Source organism: Homalodisca vitripennis, chromosome X, assembly GCF_021130785.1.
Source record: "Homalodisca vitripennis isolate AUS2020 chromosome X, UT_GWSS_2.1, whole genome shotgun sequence".
NCBI lineage: Eukaryota > Metazoa > Arthropoda > Insecta > Hemiptera > Cicadellidae > Homalodisca > Homalodisca vitripennis.
In genome coordinates this window covers 139,843,210-139,860,050 of record NC_060215.1, presented here as the reverse complement: position 1 = coordinate 139,860,050, position 16,841 = coordinate 139,843,210, and the positions used below count along the sequence as shown (strand labels likewise).

General features: G+C 31.5%; 1 protein-coding gene across 1 annotated transcript in view; it reads left to right on the top strand.

Annotated features, from left to right (window-relative positions):
- Nucleotides 1-11,435, top strand: part of LOC124369916 (enhancer of polycomb homolog 1) — a 79,893-nt gene extending 68,458 nt beyond the window's left edge. The window contains exon 13 of the mRNA XM_046828096.1: nt 6,446-11,435. Within this exon, the coding sequence (XP_046684052.1) occupies nt 6,446-6,554 (109 nt within the window). The 3' untranslated portion in view covers nt 6,555-11,435. The remainder of the gene's footprint in view (nt 1-6,445) is intronic.
- Nucleotides 11,436-16,841: the final 5,406 nt, after the last annotated feature.

Here is a 16,841-nt window from a genome sequence, read left to right as displayed (position 1 = left end):
GGTGAACGTAGGCGGACTGTTTTCAAGAAAAGAAAACACGTAGGTGTTCCTAAAAGTTCTGGTGATGTACAAAAAGTGAATTTTTCCTTAGTTGGTGAAGTAAACCAACCTTCAACTTCCACAGGACTAGGCCTAGTCCCACAGCCTAAACAGTCTGAACCACAGGAAAGACCAGTGCTACAGTATAATAAGCAGCCACCAAAACAATCAGATTATGATTATCAATTTTAAATATCGATACTATCCAGTACGACATTTGACCTACATATATTCATAAATAATCATTGCCAGTTTTCTTTATTTAGACTAGTGACGTCATTACCAGCTGTTTCTAGTGACTTCATTAACAGCTGTTGTTATTTCGTCTATGTAGGAGAAGGCTGGTGACAACGACAGGCATAATGGCGATGAATATGCAGATATTGGCTCAAAATAATTTTATAAACACTGAGCAATGTTTTTGAATGATTACAAAATAATGACCTTGCTCCTGTAAATCCGAATTGTTCAGTTTGTATTGACGAGTTGAAAATTAGAATTAAAGTTGAGAACCATACAAAAATTAAGAACAAACATGGCATCCAAAAACGATCTTGAGAAGACTTTTTGTGAACATTCTAAATTTGTTTATGAATATAATTGTGTACTATTTTAGTTGAAATCAAACAAACTGTGGCTTTTAATTATTAATGAATGTACTTTTGACGGCATCAGTACCTGCAGAAATGCCATTCCAGATTGGTTAAAGTAATTGTAAGTACTACGCTGCTCAAACGTCGTTTAAATATAGTTTAGTTATTTTATGCAATCAGAAACAAATACATTTATTTTACATAAAAGTATAGCTTCACCATAATACTATTTTAAAAATATAAAACTTAAATTTAAATCATATGTTTCATTATTGACTAATGGCGGCAAGAACAGTGACGTACGTGTTTCTTTGTTTCACAATCAGTCACGTTTATCCTTGAAAATACATAAGGTAATTAAATGTTATTTTTGTTATAATTATATTAATTGTATATTACATTTTAATTTGTAAATTATAGGTATTAATATCTCTACTGTAATTTCTAAGATTAAAACAAGCAAAACCATAATGTTCTTTGAAATATCTTGTTACGTTATTTGGTCCGACATTTTGTTTTTAGTCTTTTGACAGTTTGCTTTCAGTCGTTCGGATAGTCATGAATATCGATGATTCGAATCATTCGATAATCATAACCCAATTGTGTTGGTGGCTGCTTATTATACTGCAGCCAAGACCAGTAAGTGCTTCTAAAAACAAAATTGGTGACATTGACAGTAAGTACCAGGTTTATGTAAAACTGGACAATACAGACAATAATATGAATGTAATTGTTAATTTAGATATATTGTCCAAATTCCTAGACTCTGGTGTAAAATGCATAGAATGCAATTCAGTCGGATTGAATATTGAAAACACAAAGAATAATGGGCTGTGTTCTGAAATTATATTACATTGTACATATTGTGGATATAATAATGGTTTCTTATCTTCACCACAGTTATCTATTGGTAAAGATCTTCATGATATAAATGTTAGGCTAGTATATGGCCTACGCTATATAGGTAAAAATGTGTGAAGGCCGCTCAAATTTTTAGCTGCATAATGAATTTGCCTCCTCCTCCAACCAAATTCAAACGATACACAGAGCTCCTTGGTTCAATTACTGAAGATGTGTGTTTTGAATTTATGGATAAGGCTGTTGAGGAAGCTGTCACTGAAAATCATGATCCAAGAGATCTGGCTATTGCAATAGATGGGACTTGGCAAAAACGAGCCCATATGTCGATGAATGGGGCTATCTCTGCAACTAGCTTTGATAAAGGAAAGGTTGTTGATGTGGCAATATTCTCCAAGTTACATAAGTGTATAAACAAAAACAATCATTCACCTAACTGTACTAGGAATTATACAGGGGCAAATGGAGGAATGGAAGTGAGAGGGGCAGAACAGATATTACAGCGTAGCCTACAAAGAAATGTTGGGTACACTAGATATCTTGGTGATGGAGATTCGAATGGATTTAGTCATGTGGAAAGCCTAGATTTTTATGGTGACACATCAATTGAAAAGCTAGAGTGCTTAGGCCATATCCAAAAAAGGATGGGCTCACGACTTAGAAGACCAAAGCAAAAATCAAAAAGTATAAAACTTTCTGATGACAAGCCACTAGGTGGTGCTAAGCATTTGACTGATGCCATTATTGATAACTTGCAAAATTATTATGGCCTTGCTATCAGGAGAAATGTAGAGGGTGTTCAAAAAATGCAAGTAGCTGTGTGGGTTATTTATTGGCATATGCAGTCAACCGATGAATCACCTCATCATGGTCCTTGCCCTAAAGGCAAAGAATCGCGGTGCAAGTACCAGAAGGTAGAACAACATTTTTCCCATAAAAATTCACTACCTGCAATAGTTATGAAGGAGATTGAATTATTTTTAATGACCTAGCCAAAGCTGATCTACTAAAAAAATGTGTTCATGGAAAAATCCTAACGAGAGCGTCAACGTTTTTTGGAACCGAACGAAAGCTGTCTTTGTCGCTAATAAAACATTGCATTTTGGTATTTATGATGCAATTTCATGTTTCAATTATGGTTACATTGCCAAATGTGAAACCATGAACAAATGTAATATGGAGATAGGCCTACACACAATTGAAGCAATGAAAAGGTTGGATAAGGACTGAGTATACTTTGCGCAAAAACTAGCGTTAGAGATTACGAAGAAGGCTAGACAGATGAGAAGGCAGAAAATAAGGCAAATTGAAGAAGTGGAATAGGACCCTGATGACTCAGCTATGGTATGGAATGCATTATAAATAACTCTACTTTTAATTTATGTACATATCATTAGAATGCCTTTCTTCGTGATTTTCACAATTTCCCGAAACTTACATATTTTTATACATTTGCACACTTTTCTCAGGATTGAAGAGGCGTAGAGCTCTTAAATTTATACCACACATGTAGCTAACTTAGTTGTATGGTTTAACAATAGATTTTTTCATTATTCATTCTGAAAAAAAAAATAAAATATTAGGCTAAAAACAAAGTTTTAGTAGTTAACAAAAAGTTCAAAATATATTTTGTTTTATATTTTGTAAATTCCACCTCTAAAACCTTGTGCAAGAACATACTTATTACTGTGAAAAAATTTCATTGGCATATCTCCTATGGTTATTAAGATACGTGTGTAAAGGTTTGGCTAATTTAACATTGTTTAGATAGGGCCTACCCTGTCCCTTTTAACTCTACAACTGGCAGTCGCCTGATTATCAGTCGATATTAATGTTTCTGTAGTGGCAGTCGCCTGAAAATCAGTCGATTTGACACTTGCCCGTTTGACATCTGTTATAATCAATACACAAACTAAACTGCAATGATTCATATAGCACTGGAATCAGAAATAGTTGCTGATTTGATCGATGTATTTTGTTTTGTTTTGTATGCCATGATTCAAGTATGACATATTGAAAACGAGAGTTGTTTGTAAACAGTTCGGCCATTGTTGTTGTATTGTTACCCGGTCGCGTTATTCTTGTCCATCTAAAACGTAAGTTTATTACACGAAATAAGTGTTTTTATGTAATAAGTGTGTTTATTTATGCGTATAAATTCTCTTAGATTGTGTTTTATCAGTTTATTTTGTGATGTTATGAAGAAATATATGTGAAAAAATATATTAGTGAGCTTTTGTATTCTAGGCTATGTGCAGTGTTGTGGTAGTTTTAGTTAGCTTTAGGATCATTTTCATATGCGATGATCATGATATAAAGCTTCTTTATTTATTTTTATATAGGCTTACTTTTAATGTACGAGTATTTTATGAATTTTTTGAGTAATAATTAAGATTTTGATGAATTTTATAACACAGTCGTATCCATAGCAACGAATTTAGCCGTTTTGTACTTTTTTCAGTTTAGAGTATTTCATAATTGTTAAAAAAAAAAATTTAGTAAACTATACATTTTCTAAAACTATAAAAAATTTTCAACATTTTGGGTATTTTGGAAATATTTTTTTTCACACAATATGTCTTTTATAGGTGCACCCCCACCACTTTTACATACCTTTTTTATTTTTTGAAAACAAACTTAGTAAAAAAGTGATAAATTTCTTATATTTTGGGGTTTCCATAAATAAAAAGTAAATTTTCTTGTGAAAACAATGATATATAATACATATAGGTTTATAATCAAATTATATTTTAAAAAAAATTAAAAACCGATACTACTGCAAAACACCTCAAAATGGCCTGCCACTTGAGGACATTTCAACTGCCAGCTCGAGGGTTAAGAGTACTTATTAATTTACAATGTGACACACTGTCAAATGCTCTGGTCAAGTCCAGAAATACTCCAATCTTGTGGTCTCCCTTATCCACTGAATTGATTATTGAATCAATAAACTTAATGCCTGCTGTAATCGTAGAACGTCCAGATTTTGCTCATATCTGTATAAGCAGATGCTTACTTATATTAGATTTAATGGTCACATGGTATACCACACACCTGTTACTTCAAAATTACATTGATTGATTATATCCCAATCAAATGTTGTATTATTTATAGGTTTTTGCATTTTTTGTATTTCGGCATTCAGTGATTTAAAAAAAACCTTAACTATGCAAACAGTTGTTCATATACCTTTTGAAATCTTTGTTACCACATAATCGATATGATGTTGCCATTTTAAATCACTCTACAAATATATGCGAAGAAACTTGAAAGGATCACTTACCAATTATATCTAAACATTGCAATCTCTTAACTTAAAAATGATATAAACCCTATTTAATATTAAATTTGATTAATCTGCTATTTATGTTGATTTAGGTTATCAAAAAACAGGGTGCGGCAAAATGACCTGTTGGTTTTAAAATGACACAATAATCAAAAGTGATTCAAGATGTTTCATTGTTTATTACAGAAGGTTGTTCATACAAATTAATGAAAATAACATCAAACCAACCAAATTGATCACTTAAATATCTAAACATGGCGTTCTTTAAGTGATGTCCTTCTTTGACCATGCACTCTTCCAGTCTTGCACTGAAGCTGTCAAAACACCTTCTCTCACATTGCAGGAGAAATGTTTGCAACTTCTTGACTTATGACCACTTTCAACTCATTCAGATTGTCAACTCGTGTGTGTGGGATTTGTTTGTGTAAACTCTTGTGTATTTTAAAGAATACACAAGAAAAAAAAATCACAAATGCTAAGGTGCTGGTGGTGGTTATGGATGCAGCCGACCACTGCTCCATGGCTACTACAAATGCTAAGGTCTGAGGAACAATGCTTTCAGCTGCTGGACAATAGCCATTTTATATGGGTGTAAATGCAGATAAAAATGCAATATTCGTCTTACCGAGCGGCCAGACTTGCACAAAGAAGCAGCTTGTTTATGGGCCGGCCGCTGAGGTCTGGTTTCCACAGTTCTTCTTACTCTTTCAATATTCTCTTGTGTCCGCATCTACCATGGACGGCTGATAATAAATCAGTAAATATTTATCTTTCTAAAGTACAGCCAAGAAAGAGCAATTTGTGTTTTATATACAAAAAAATACTTTTGTCCAGTAACTTCCGACATTTTACCTACCTTGGTTCTTTGACCTAGAGAAATTGATTAAAAGTTAAATTTGTTCAATATTACTATAAATTATTCTAAAACCATTTTGTGTTTAAAATTATGTGAAACCTAAAGAGATATCAAACAATGTGAAAGAATAAAAGTTGTTTAGTAACCTGGTATATTCTTAAAATGTCTAATTTTTTTGTCTATATTGGGAATTAGTTGAGTTAAAAATTTTGCCCAATGCAAATTGCCACTATTTTTAAGGTTTTATTGATAAAGATTGGCTAATGAGTTCAACCAAGCTGTGTGTAAATACTGTCTCTGTTCCAATTGTAATCTGAATCTATGAGGAACTACGGTAGTTATAATGTTCACAATTATTCCCACTTTATATCACCATTCCTTTTTCAAACTTTGAATGGCCCTCATCTTGAAAATGTATGATATATTGAAAAATGTGGAAGAAAAGTTGTTTATAACAACCTGGTATATTTTAAAAATATATAATTTTTAAACCTGTGTTAGGAATTAGTTAAGTTAAAATTTTTGCTCAAATGTGTTTGGCTGCCATCTTGACATTTTTTATTGATTAAATCTGAGTAACGAACTCATCTAAGTCTGGATGTTTTAAAGTTTTGGCAGGATATTGCATAAGCCCATATTTATGTACGTATACATTCAGCATATACAAATTTTCAGAAGAAAATTTTTGAGTTAAGCACAGCAATACCAATAAGGCCTATGGGCATAATTTTAGCAGTTTAAAGGTTGAAGACAGAAGCTATAATATATCATAATATAAAGTAACATAGTAAAAATAACATTTGTGTCTTTCAGGGGTGATATTTTGGAGACAACTGTGGTGAGCTCCCAAGTGATCTCGGACAAAAATACAAATGAGGCTCTTATGAGGAAAGCTACGCAGGTGCCTATGGAAGTTACTTGATGAAGGGGGTGAACTGCTTAATGTGAGGTCTACACAAAACCTCTTACACAAACTTATCTGGCTGTGCTGCGTTATTATCATCTCACAAAGGGCTCAGGGCTCGAGTCTCACCATTCTCTGGGTTTTACTTCAGTTTTTGTGCGTATCCTATTTATTTATATCTTGTTGGAGCTAAATTCTAATCCTACAGTCAGTAGGCTATCATTGTCCTGTAATACTATTTTAAATTATTCACACAATTGTTTCTAGTAAGTATGTTTATTATTTTAGATCAATCAACCAAATGTAATTATTAATTTTTTATGCCTTTTATAAATCTGCCAGTGTCATTTGCAATCATTTTCCCCCAAAGAAAGCAATCTGTTAGTGCAGTAGTAATATCACCCCATGAAGAGTTTTAAGACTTTAGATGCTCAAACAATGGCAAATTACTGATATCTGTAGGGTTATCGTTTACCCTATTTGTTACAATGATATAATTAAAATTTTAACTAAATGTACTTTCAAACATTTTCGTCAAATGTAAATTTTACAACTTGAAACACCATTTTTATCTATTAATTTTTGGCTGTTAAAGTTTCTGACTCATCGAATTAATTTTGTTTTCTATGGACCATGCAACAATTTACTATTAGAAGTTAATTCATTTCTTTAATAATTTTTGTTCTCACAAACAAGTGATCTGATATTGAACGGTATTTTGATGGTATTTAAGTAAATAAACAAAACATCTCTGTCTTACACTGGGTTTCCAAGAACAAAATGTGATACTAATGGTATAATTACCAAAATAAACCTACATTTTAACATTAATAATATAAAATTTATATTATATATATTTATTTAATACCATATTTGAACTAAAACACTAAAAGCTGTTGATGTAGCTCAATCGTCCTAGATGGTATTTGTATGTTCAAAGTACATTACAGATGAACCTCAGACACAGATTTTTTAGGAACCATGAGGATTTGTTGTATAATTCTACCACAAATGTACAAATACGGTTCCCCTATAAATATTTTTATTTCTTGGGCATAACATGGAATAAAATAAAATATGGCATACCAAAATAAATGTATAATATGCAAGATTATGTCTAAAAATCATGTTGGATGTATATTTTATATTTATACAATTTTCGATTTCTACACACCAAACTAATATTACTGTAAAATCTTAAGGGGTATTGTAAAATGGTGTTAAGAAGTGTTTGGAGAGATTAAGAAAATAAATGTTGCAGTCTTTGCTCCTTGCCACAATCACTCTTTGAATTCTGAATAGCTTGAAACACACTTTTCACACTTTTATATTGTTAAGACCTTAAATGTAATTTAAATTAGATATGATTTTAATCCAGATATGTGTAAATCTGTTACAGATTTTTATTTTCCTTTGATTAATAACCGTTTAGGGGAAGATTACAAATTGATTATTAATTTAATATATGATATGTGTTTTGTAATTTTTGTTGAATCATTAAAGTTTCAACTTTTCACTAAAATTTGTAACTAAACTCCTACTCATAATATGCCATATATACACAGCATCAAGAGTAGTCATATAAACAGCACCAAGCAGATGTTTAGGTAATAAGGCAATTTTGTGTATTGTCTATTTTTGGGTACTAGTATACGGAATATTTTGGTTTCAAAATTACCATTCAACCAAAGAGCAAAAATCTTAACAGTTAAAATTGGTTTTTGGAACAGCCGGAAGAATTTTTGTCACACTGTTAAACATATGAAGTCGTGTATGGTATTGTTTCTGTTCATTCATATTTCTTCATGTTTTGTTTTCTTATTAAGAAATTGATATAAACCTGTCTCACTTATCGAGTACCTTATGAATTATGTTCTAAACATTTTAAACTATTTTTTAAGTTATAAAAATTCAGCTAAAACAATATATGTATTATACTTCAAAGGTTCATTGAAATAAGTACTTATTATTATAGGTCTTATAAGGGTTGATTGTTTAGTGGTGTATTACAGTTTCAGTTTTAAAATAGCTAAAAAAAGAGTGGTGTTAAATTTTGCATAAAAATGATAGTCAGTAGTCAAACCACTTAATTCCATAATATGCACAAGGTGCAAAGAATAGTGTCGTTACAATCAAACTAAATAATAATATTAATTTTTAAATATAAATAAAAAATGGTAACATTAGTTCATTCAAATGATAAAACTTACATCTTGACAATTTATCTTCAATTCTTCTTAAATGAATTAATCGGTTTTTGTATTGAAATATTGCACAAAAGAATATAGAGAAAAATTAGTTAAATAATCCTTTACTTCTTTTTTACATTTTAACAGATTTGTTTCCATTATAAATTTTGTTGGTATATTATGTAAATATCTTACACCTGTATAATATGTTTTCTTTCTGTAAAATTCGAGATTGTGTTGATCGATATGTCTATTAAAATGAGTATTTTATATATATATATATATATATATATATATACATGTTTAGTAGTTCTTAGTATAGGATCAAAATATTGTTTTACATAAATTATTGATTCAAATACGTGTAAACCATATACTGTCAGAATTCCAAGTTCAGAAAAAATATGTTTAACAGAATCTGTATATCTTAAATGTTTCATGACTCTCAAAGATGTTTTTGTAGGACCAGTAGCCTATCTAAATTGCTTATCGTTTTTGCTCCATAAATGCTTATTCTGTAAGCTAAATGTGAGTGGATCAATGAGAAATATATTAATTTCAGTGTATTTAAATTACTAATTTTTGCCATTTGTCACAATGCATATAGTAGACATCTTATTAGTAACATGATCTACATGTTTATCCCAAGCTAAATTTTTATCAATTATCATATATTGATTAAATTGTAAATGTTGTATACCAGTTCCACGAAAAGCTTAGAAATGGCTGAACATTTGGTACCAGTAGAAACAATACAATAGCAATTCGATAGATTGTTATTCCGATTCGTTTGTGCATATTTGCATTGGTTTCATTTACAATTTAAACTTAGGAAACTAAATTCTTCATTAGTGCAAAAGAGTGTTGGCAATTAAAAACTGTTTATTTCAAAACAAATGCCGTTTTAATATTTTGGTTAAATACAATTTCTTTATGCAGTACGAAAAAAAATTAAAATACGAACAAAATATTCTAAATTGGTGTAATTGTAATAAATACCCTCAATAAGTACTGTCAGGAAAGACAGAAATGTGACAATAAATACAGGGATTTGAGTTTAATGGGGGTTAATAATTTTGTGTTTACAAAATAAAAGCCTAATTAATTAAAATTATTTGTAACAAAGTCATAATAATGAGTTCATTGAGGAAATAAGTTCACTGAAGTCATATCCCATTCAATCGTTCTCTTGTCTCCCAGAATAAATGTTCTCTATCTTGGAGTTATAATAAAATAAAGAATACCATGGTTTTATTAGCACTGTGCGTTGTGTTGGTGGCCATGCTTTATATTATGTCATGCCATATGTTTTGAATATGTCTTGTCGAGGCTTCATTTCATACCTTTCTCTTTGTTACCAAGACTCGGTACGATACTGCAGTCAGTCCTAACCAGTTATATCATAACCGTGTATCTGTGTTATAAATATTTAACATATTTGAACATTTTTGCTGAACTATATAATAGGCCATTATAAATTGTTGTTATATATACATCACTAGCTTTATTTAAAGTTGTTATTTGTTGTGCATTATTAGTGATATCCTTATATTGTTTATCAATATTTATAACTATTTTACTTATTTTTATTTTACTTTATATTTAAATCAAATTGTTTTAATACTTATTTTAATACCAGCACTTGTACTTCTATTAAGCCTCAACTTTGTATATATTAATATAACATTTCTGTTGATTTTAAATTTTTATTGAAATTTCAGATTTATATGTGTGTAGATAAATACACGTTTAAAGATATGACTGATGATTCCTGACAAATAACAACAAGTGTGCCACAAAAGTACATTATTAACGCTAATTTCACTGGCAGATTTATTTTAGAATGTATTGTTTTTCTTATTGCCTCTATGTTTATTGCATAATTACAGTTAGGAAGCATTATCAAAGTGACTAGAATACAAGATTGGAGTCACATTTATGCTGATTATGTGATTTGTAAACAGTATATTATGGATAATCCTGTGGCTCACATGACGCGACGTATTCTAGTGACCTTGTCCGAAATGTTAAAACAATAATTTATGTTTGCATGGTGTGATTTTTTTCTTAATATTTATTTTAATAACCGGTTCAAATTAAATTATTTACTAGTAAAATTATTTATATCGAAATTATACTACCTGTTCCTAATTATTTTCTTCTCAGAGATTTATATTTATACTTTTTGTTGTTGATTAATTAATAATAATTTATTTTTCTACCATTTGAAAATTACATGACCTTTCGGGTAAAGGCATAAAATACTACATCTTATTAGTTACTTGCCTAATTGTTGTGTTATTTCTTTGTTTGCATAGCTCATGACATCATGATTCTGTGTACATTTGTAAGTTAATTACTATCTTTGAAAATTAACGTTTTGTTGAATTACCTATGATTATATGTGATCATAGAAGAAAATAATTGAATTAGTAAAATTGTATATTATTTATTTTCCATATCTGTAAATAATTTTACTGTACATATATGTAGATAAATTACAGATTTATAGTGTAATATATTATTGAAATTTGACTTTTCGTTGTAGGCATAAGAAAATGTGTTGAGTTCTCATACACCAAAAATGTTTAGGTAATTTCTCAAAAGTCATTTAAATGTGTTTTTCTGTTGCTGATTTTGATTACTTAAAACTGTTGTAAACCATATATTGTATAGTTTTAAAGTAATAAAATCATCATTTGTAAATTTACTTGGGTCTTTCAGATTGTTATTATTTTATATTTTACCAACAATTTGACAGAACGTTTGATGTGAAAATAAATCAATATTTTCAATAACAGAAGTTCAGAAGTGTATTTTAGTTGACACTGTCAACACGGATGAGAAAATTAACATTCAACACTGTGACATGTCATTGATAATGGCGTTTACATATATCTCTTTAATGAGGCATCAGATTTTTAGGTTTAAATTGATGACTTTATCTTATCATTCTAATCAATAGTTCATTACATTTTAGCATAAAATACACTAACTAAATTAGAAATGGCTAATGGTTATATAAATATGATATATTGATCAACAGTTGGTCTTTGGACTTCTTTTTTGTGGATGAAGAATAGAAGTTTATTTTGAAAAATCTTTAGTGTATTTGTTAGAAATTGAAATAATACTAAGCTGTAACTTCTAACATGTTTACTGCCCTGTATTTTATGAAAAACTGTAAGCTTTTTAATGAAAAACTGATATTTTATAGTTCATTCTTAGTACTTTTAAAATAATTCAACATAAGGAATAATAAAAGATTGGTTTGTTGCTCAAACATGGTTACACTTTTTAATATTTCTGTTTCAAACTTTTGCTCTATGCATACCTATATCATTTACAAGCAATGTATGGCTAGACGAAATTTTACTAAGACAAACTGGAATCATACAGCATCTGAGGTATACCGCATGTGTGGTTTAGATCATTTCTAAGCTATACAAATCTCGGATCTTCTTTCAAACCAATTCTATTGATTTACGGTGCCCCTCAGGGATCAATTCTGAGTACACTTATTTTTCTAATATTTGTTAATAGCATTCAGTCATCACTGTTGCACAAATGAGTAGTGCAGAATGCTGATAACACGACTCTGTTTCAAAGGAAAATTAAATTCTGTTTTGGAACAAAACACTTTTGGTGGTCCCAAGAGTTGTTCAATATTTCAACAGAATCAGTCTCAAAACTAATTCATTTAAATCCAATGTCTTGAACTTAACTTTGTGATCTGCAAGCTCAGAGTGTGGTTTTACCATCATGTTTGGCAGATTCCACACTGAAAGAGCTTGTCAGTTCAAAATTCCTCGGAATACACCTTGATAGAGGGTTGTCATAGAATGATCACTATTCTCAGGCATTTATGTTTTGAGGTCTTTCTTTTGTTCTCTTAGGACAAGAAACTTATAAATTGCACTTAGTCCTATAAGAACCTTAGTGCTGCTTCCGGAGTGACAGGATATTCAGGATGGGTAAGGTTAGGGAGTAGGGGCCGCCTCGTATCGAGGTCCATGAGGAAGAATTAGGGCACTAATCTCAAAGTCATGTCCTCCCGAAAGAAGGGGAGGCCAGCTCTGAACTAGCCTCTCCAGTCAAAGCAGGCAGGGGGTGGCACACCCTTGTTGAGGCTAGCAAGAACCTCTGATAGTTACGGAACAAACCCCACCAAACTCCAACAGTCATCTCCCGCAGTAGACTAGACCTTTGCCCTTGCACCCCAGAATCTCTGACATTTGCGGTTAGTGATGTGCTACTCCTGGACCTCCATAAGGTTGCCCAGATTTAAGTGACACATCAGGTTTTGCTGTGCCCAGTGGTAGGTTCAACTGGAAGGTATAAACCAGCCAGAAGTGATCCCTGCTGGTTATTTGAGGTTGTTAGCCAAATACTGCCCTACTCAGGTTCTGATAACGGCGTATTATGGACTGATTTATCCCAACTTCTCCTATGGAGTTGTATTGTGGGGTGCCTGTGCAAATAACTAAATTATGAGAATGTACAAATGACAAAATCAGCATTTTGTATAATTGCTCATTTAACTTTAAGAGAGTCTTGCAGAGAAAAACTTTCAAGAAATGACAGTTGTTACACTCTACTAGATCTCTAGAATATGGAAAGACTCTGTATTGTATGTCTAAATGTGCTATGATTAGTGGCCAAGATATACATTCGTATGGGACAAGAGGTAGGATAAATTACCGAACTGGGAGGCACAGGATGGTGGTTTATGAACCATCACAGGCAGGTGTTCATTTCTTCAACAAGTTGCCAAACTGGATCAAAAGTGCTGCAACACTAGGTGTTAGATGCTAAAAACTCGTCTAGAACGCTTTTTAGCGTCTCAAGCTTGTTACAATATAAGCGAGTTTTTTGCATACAACTGGGAGACTGGCCAATTGGGAGATTGACTCTGGCACTTGAGGTGGGAAAATTGGTGAAACAATGAAGGATGTATGTATGCTAAATTGGGTGTTTGACTGTTGATTTTGATGTAGTGTGAATAGGAAATAATAAATTTAATGACTTTTGATATATATATATATATATTAACCATTTCTTTGCAATAAATAGCTTGACTATTGAGTATAAGCTGTGCTAAGTTTATTCAGTTCTAAAATAATTTCATAGGTCGATTCAGTTCTAAAACTACTTCATGGGTTGATTCAGTTGCAAAACCATGTCACTAGTTTACAGCAGCTATGGAATGACGTGATTTCACTATTTATGCTAGAATACTGACTTCACTATCGATGATAGCGACATGTTCTTGAGGATCATTCCACTATGACAATACCAAAATTTTAGAGTAATGTTTTGCTCTTCATAGAGTTAGGAAAGTATAATGTCATACATTGATACCTCTCTTAATACCTCAGAATTGAACTCTTGATATACATGTCACAGTGTATCTTTCAAAATTCTTTCAACACTAGATGTTTTCTGTACATTATCTCAGAAACTCAGGAAAGTAACAAGTTTATTAACAACTATTACTCAATTCTACAGTAGTTTATTCTAAACGGGTGCTGATGCTGTTTCAGAAGTCTTGTTTCGAATAATGAGTTTTAAATACTTGGTGTAAATTTAAGGGAAAATGTCGAACTATTATCTTTACATTAGTAAAATCATACAAACAATACTAAATACTTCGATTATCTGTAGTAAAACACATAATTTACAAAAATGGCAACTTGAACAAATGTATACGATACATTAAAATGATGTGTTTACAAAAACAGACTAGGAAATACCTAAATTTTAGTACGAAATACACTGAGTCATAACTGACTAGCTGCAAAGTCTTATATTGTACACTCTTATCAATTATATGATTGGAAGGCAGCTGTTTAGCAAAGATTACTCCATATTAATAGATGTTCTATTTAAAAACGGTTTTATTATAATAACAAAACTCATTTGTTAATTATAGTGAGTGTGAATCAAATAGACTTTTTATTACTGTTCATTTTGTACTAATATGTAACAATAACCCATAAACTTATTGATACTGTTTGAAATTTAGCTGTTTCTTTTTTAGTAAACTAGCTTAGCTCAACTGTGTGGTGTGTATTATACATTATTATGCAATAATACAACTAAACATGCAAAACTTGCTACCTCATGCAAAATGTTTATTTACTTTCTAATGCAAGATATATTCTATTCATTGTTGACATTTTTACAGGGCCGGTTTTAGGTACGTAAACGCTCCTTAGGTGAGAAATAGTCTAAATGTCATGGTTGCACTTTTTATGTTTACTCCAGTAATCTGATAGTCTTATCAGTTGTATACACCTCAAGATACACACATGCACACATACCTGAATACATAAAATTGACATTTTTTACTTCCAAAACTCAGACAGAAGCAACCATACGCGTACCCATTGCCTTAAAAACTTATCACAAGTTATAGTGTGGTGTGCATATTTTTTATTTTTTTTTCCGTAAATATACAGTGGAGTGTCTGTCAATAACCAGAATCTATTGCAACCGGATCCCTTCCAGATTATTGAATGATAAAAATGAACCCATAAAAGGCTGGTAAACGTCCTCAATGTAAAAATATCCCTGGAATTGGCCTTAATTCACTATAGTTGATGTGAAGTGGAATGTATAAATAAAAGTATTGCTGTATATTTTTAAGTGATTCATTATAGAAGCATAATATTCTTTTGCTCGGTTTCGCACTTAATAATTGAGATATTTTATGAAGAGCGTATCCATTGCTACAACAAAATACTTTGCGCATGTAAAATACGTGCTTGAGGTTAATGGCCGAACGCAACTCACGGGACAGTGGTAGATAAAGCAACTAACTGTCCTCAGTGTAGGTTCAACTGGAAGGTACAAACCAACCAGAAGTGAAAACTAATACTGTACTGTATTTACGAAATGCAATTTCCCAACGGAATCATATTCGGATTAGTTGTCTGGATTTTTGACACATTAATTATTGACAGCGTATTGTATAAAGAAACACATATAAAGTTTGTTAGTATTTATTTTACTTGCTGTACCAACTTTTTTTGTAAAATATTCCAACACTTAACGAATATCGACAAATTAGCTGCCCATTAGCTTATAAGGAAGTGCCGGCCCTGTAATAATGAGAATATAGTTTGCCAAATGTCTATTGCATAGTTAAGAATATTTTTGGAGTTTTTATGTGTTAAGGTCGTTTAAATTAAATTTTTAATCTTAACCCTTTTAAGACCAGATGAAACCAGTTTTAAATCCATAGAATTGTATGTCCTATTACATAACACGTAGATAATATTAGACTATTTAATATCCATTAACTATATGTTTTATTATTTTATTACTGTATATATAGGGGGCTTCAAAATGAATGTGAGGATTTTAAAGAATTTTAGTATTTCTTCAGTTTGACTACAAATTTTATAAATGATGCATCGAATGAAAGAGCGAACACCTAGATTTTTGTTTTTCCTTTAATTAAAGTAATGCCAAGGTGAGTACCTTCATTACTGTACTTGGTACATATTAAGTCGATAAGTTAGTTCTACCCAAACCTTGATTAGTGTTTCTGGAGTAATTGTTGCAAGAACTGCTTCATAGGAAAATACATAATCCTTTGTGAAGGCCATGTTATCCAGCCCCAGGAGGCCAATTTAACATTGTTTAACTGATGGCTTACATCATTATGCCAGTGAGGCAGCAACCTGTCTTGCTACTGAATTAAGATCTCTGGTTCATCTTTCACTTGAGAGCCATAGTTGTAGCGCATCAAGATAAAAAAATGCACCAGTTACAGCCGCTTCATTGAAGAAGAACCGGGCATGTAAACTTGTTGCTAGCATATAATGTTGGTGAATCTCGTAGTTGTTACCACCTCATGGGGAGTTGCTAACCCTAAATGCTCCCATTATGAACATGCACATTTCTGCTCAGGTGAGATATCGATTCACCAATGAGTACCTTTAGAAGAAAATGTTCATTGTCATACGACAACAATTCGTTCGTGAAGTTAGCACATTATCGTAGTCTGTTGGTTATAGAGCTTGCAACGACCGTTCAGTAAGGAATTGTAAGAATCTCCTTAAGTCTCTTCTCACCCACATGAGCGGAATCGTTAACTCACAAATAACCT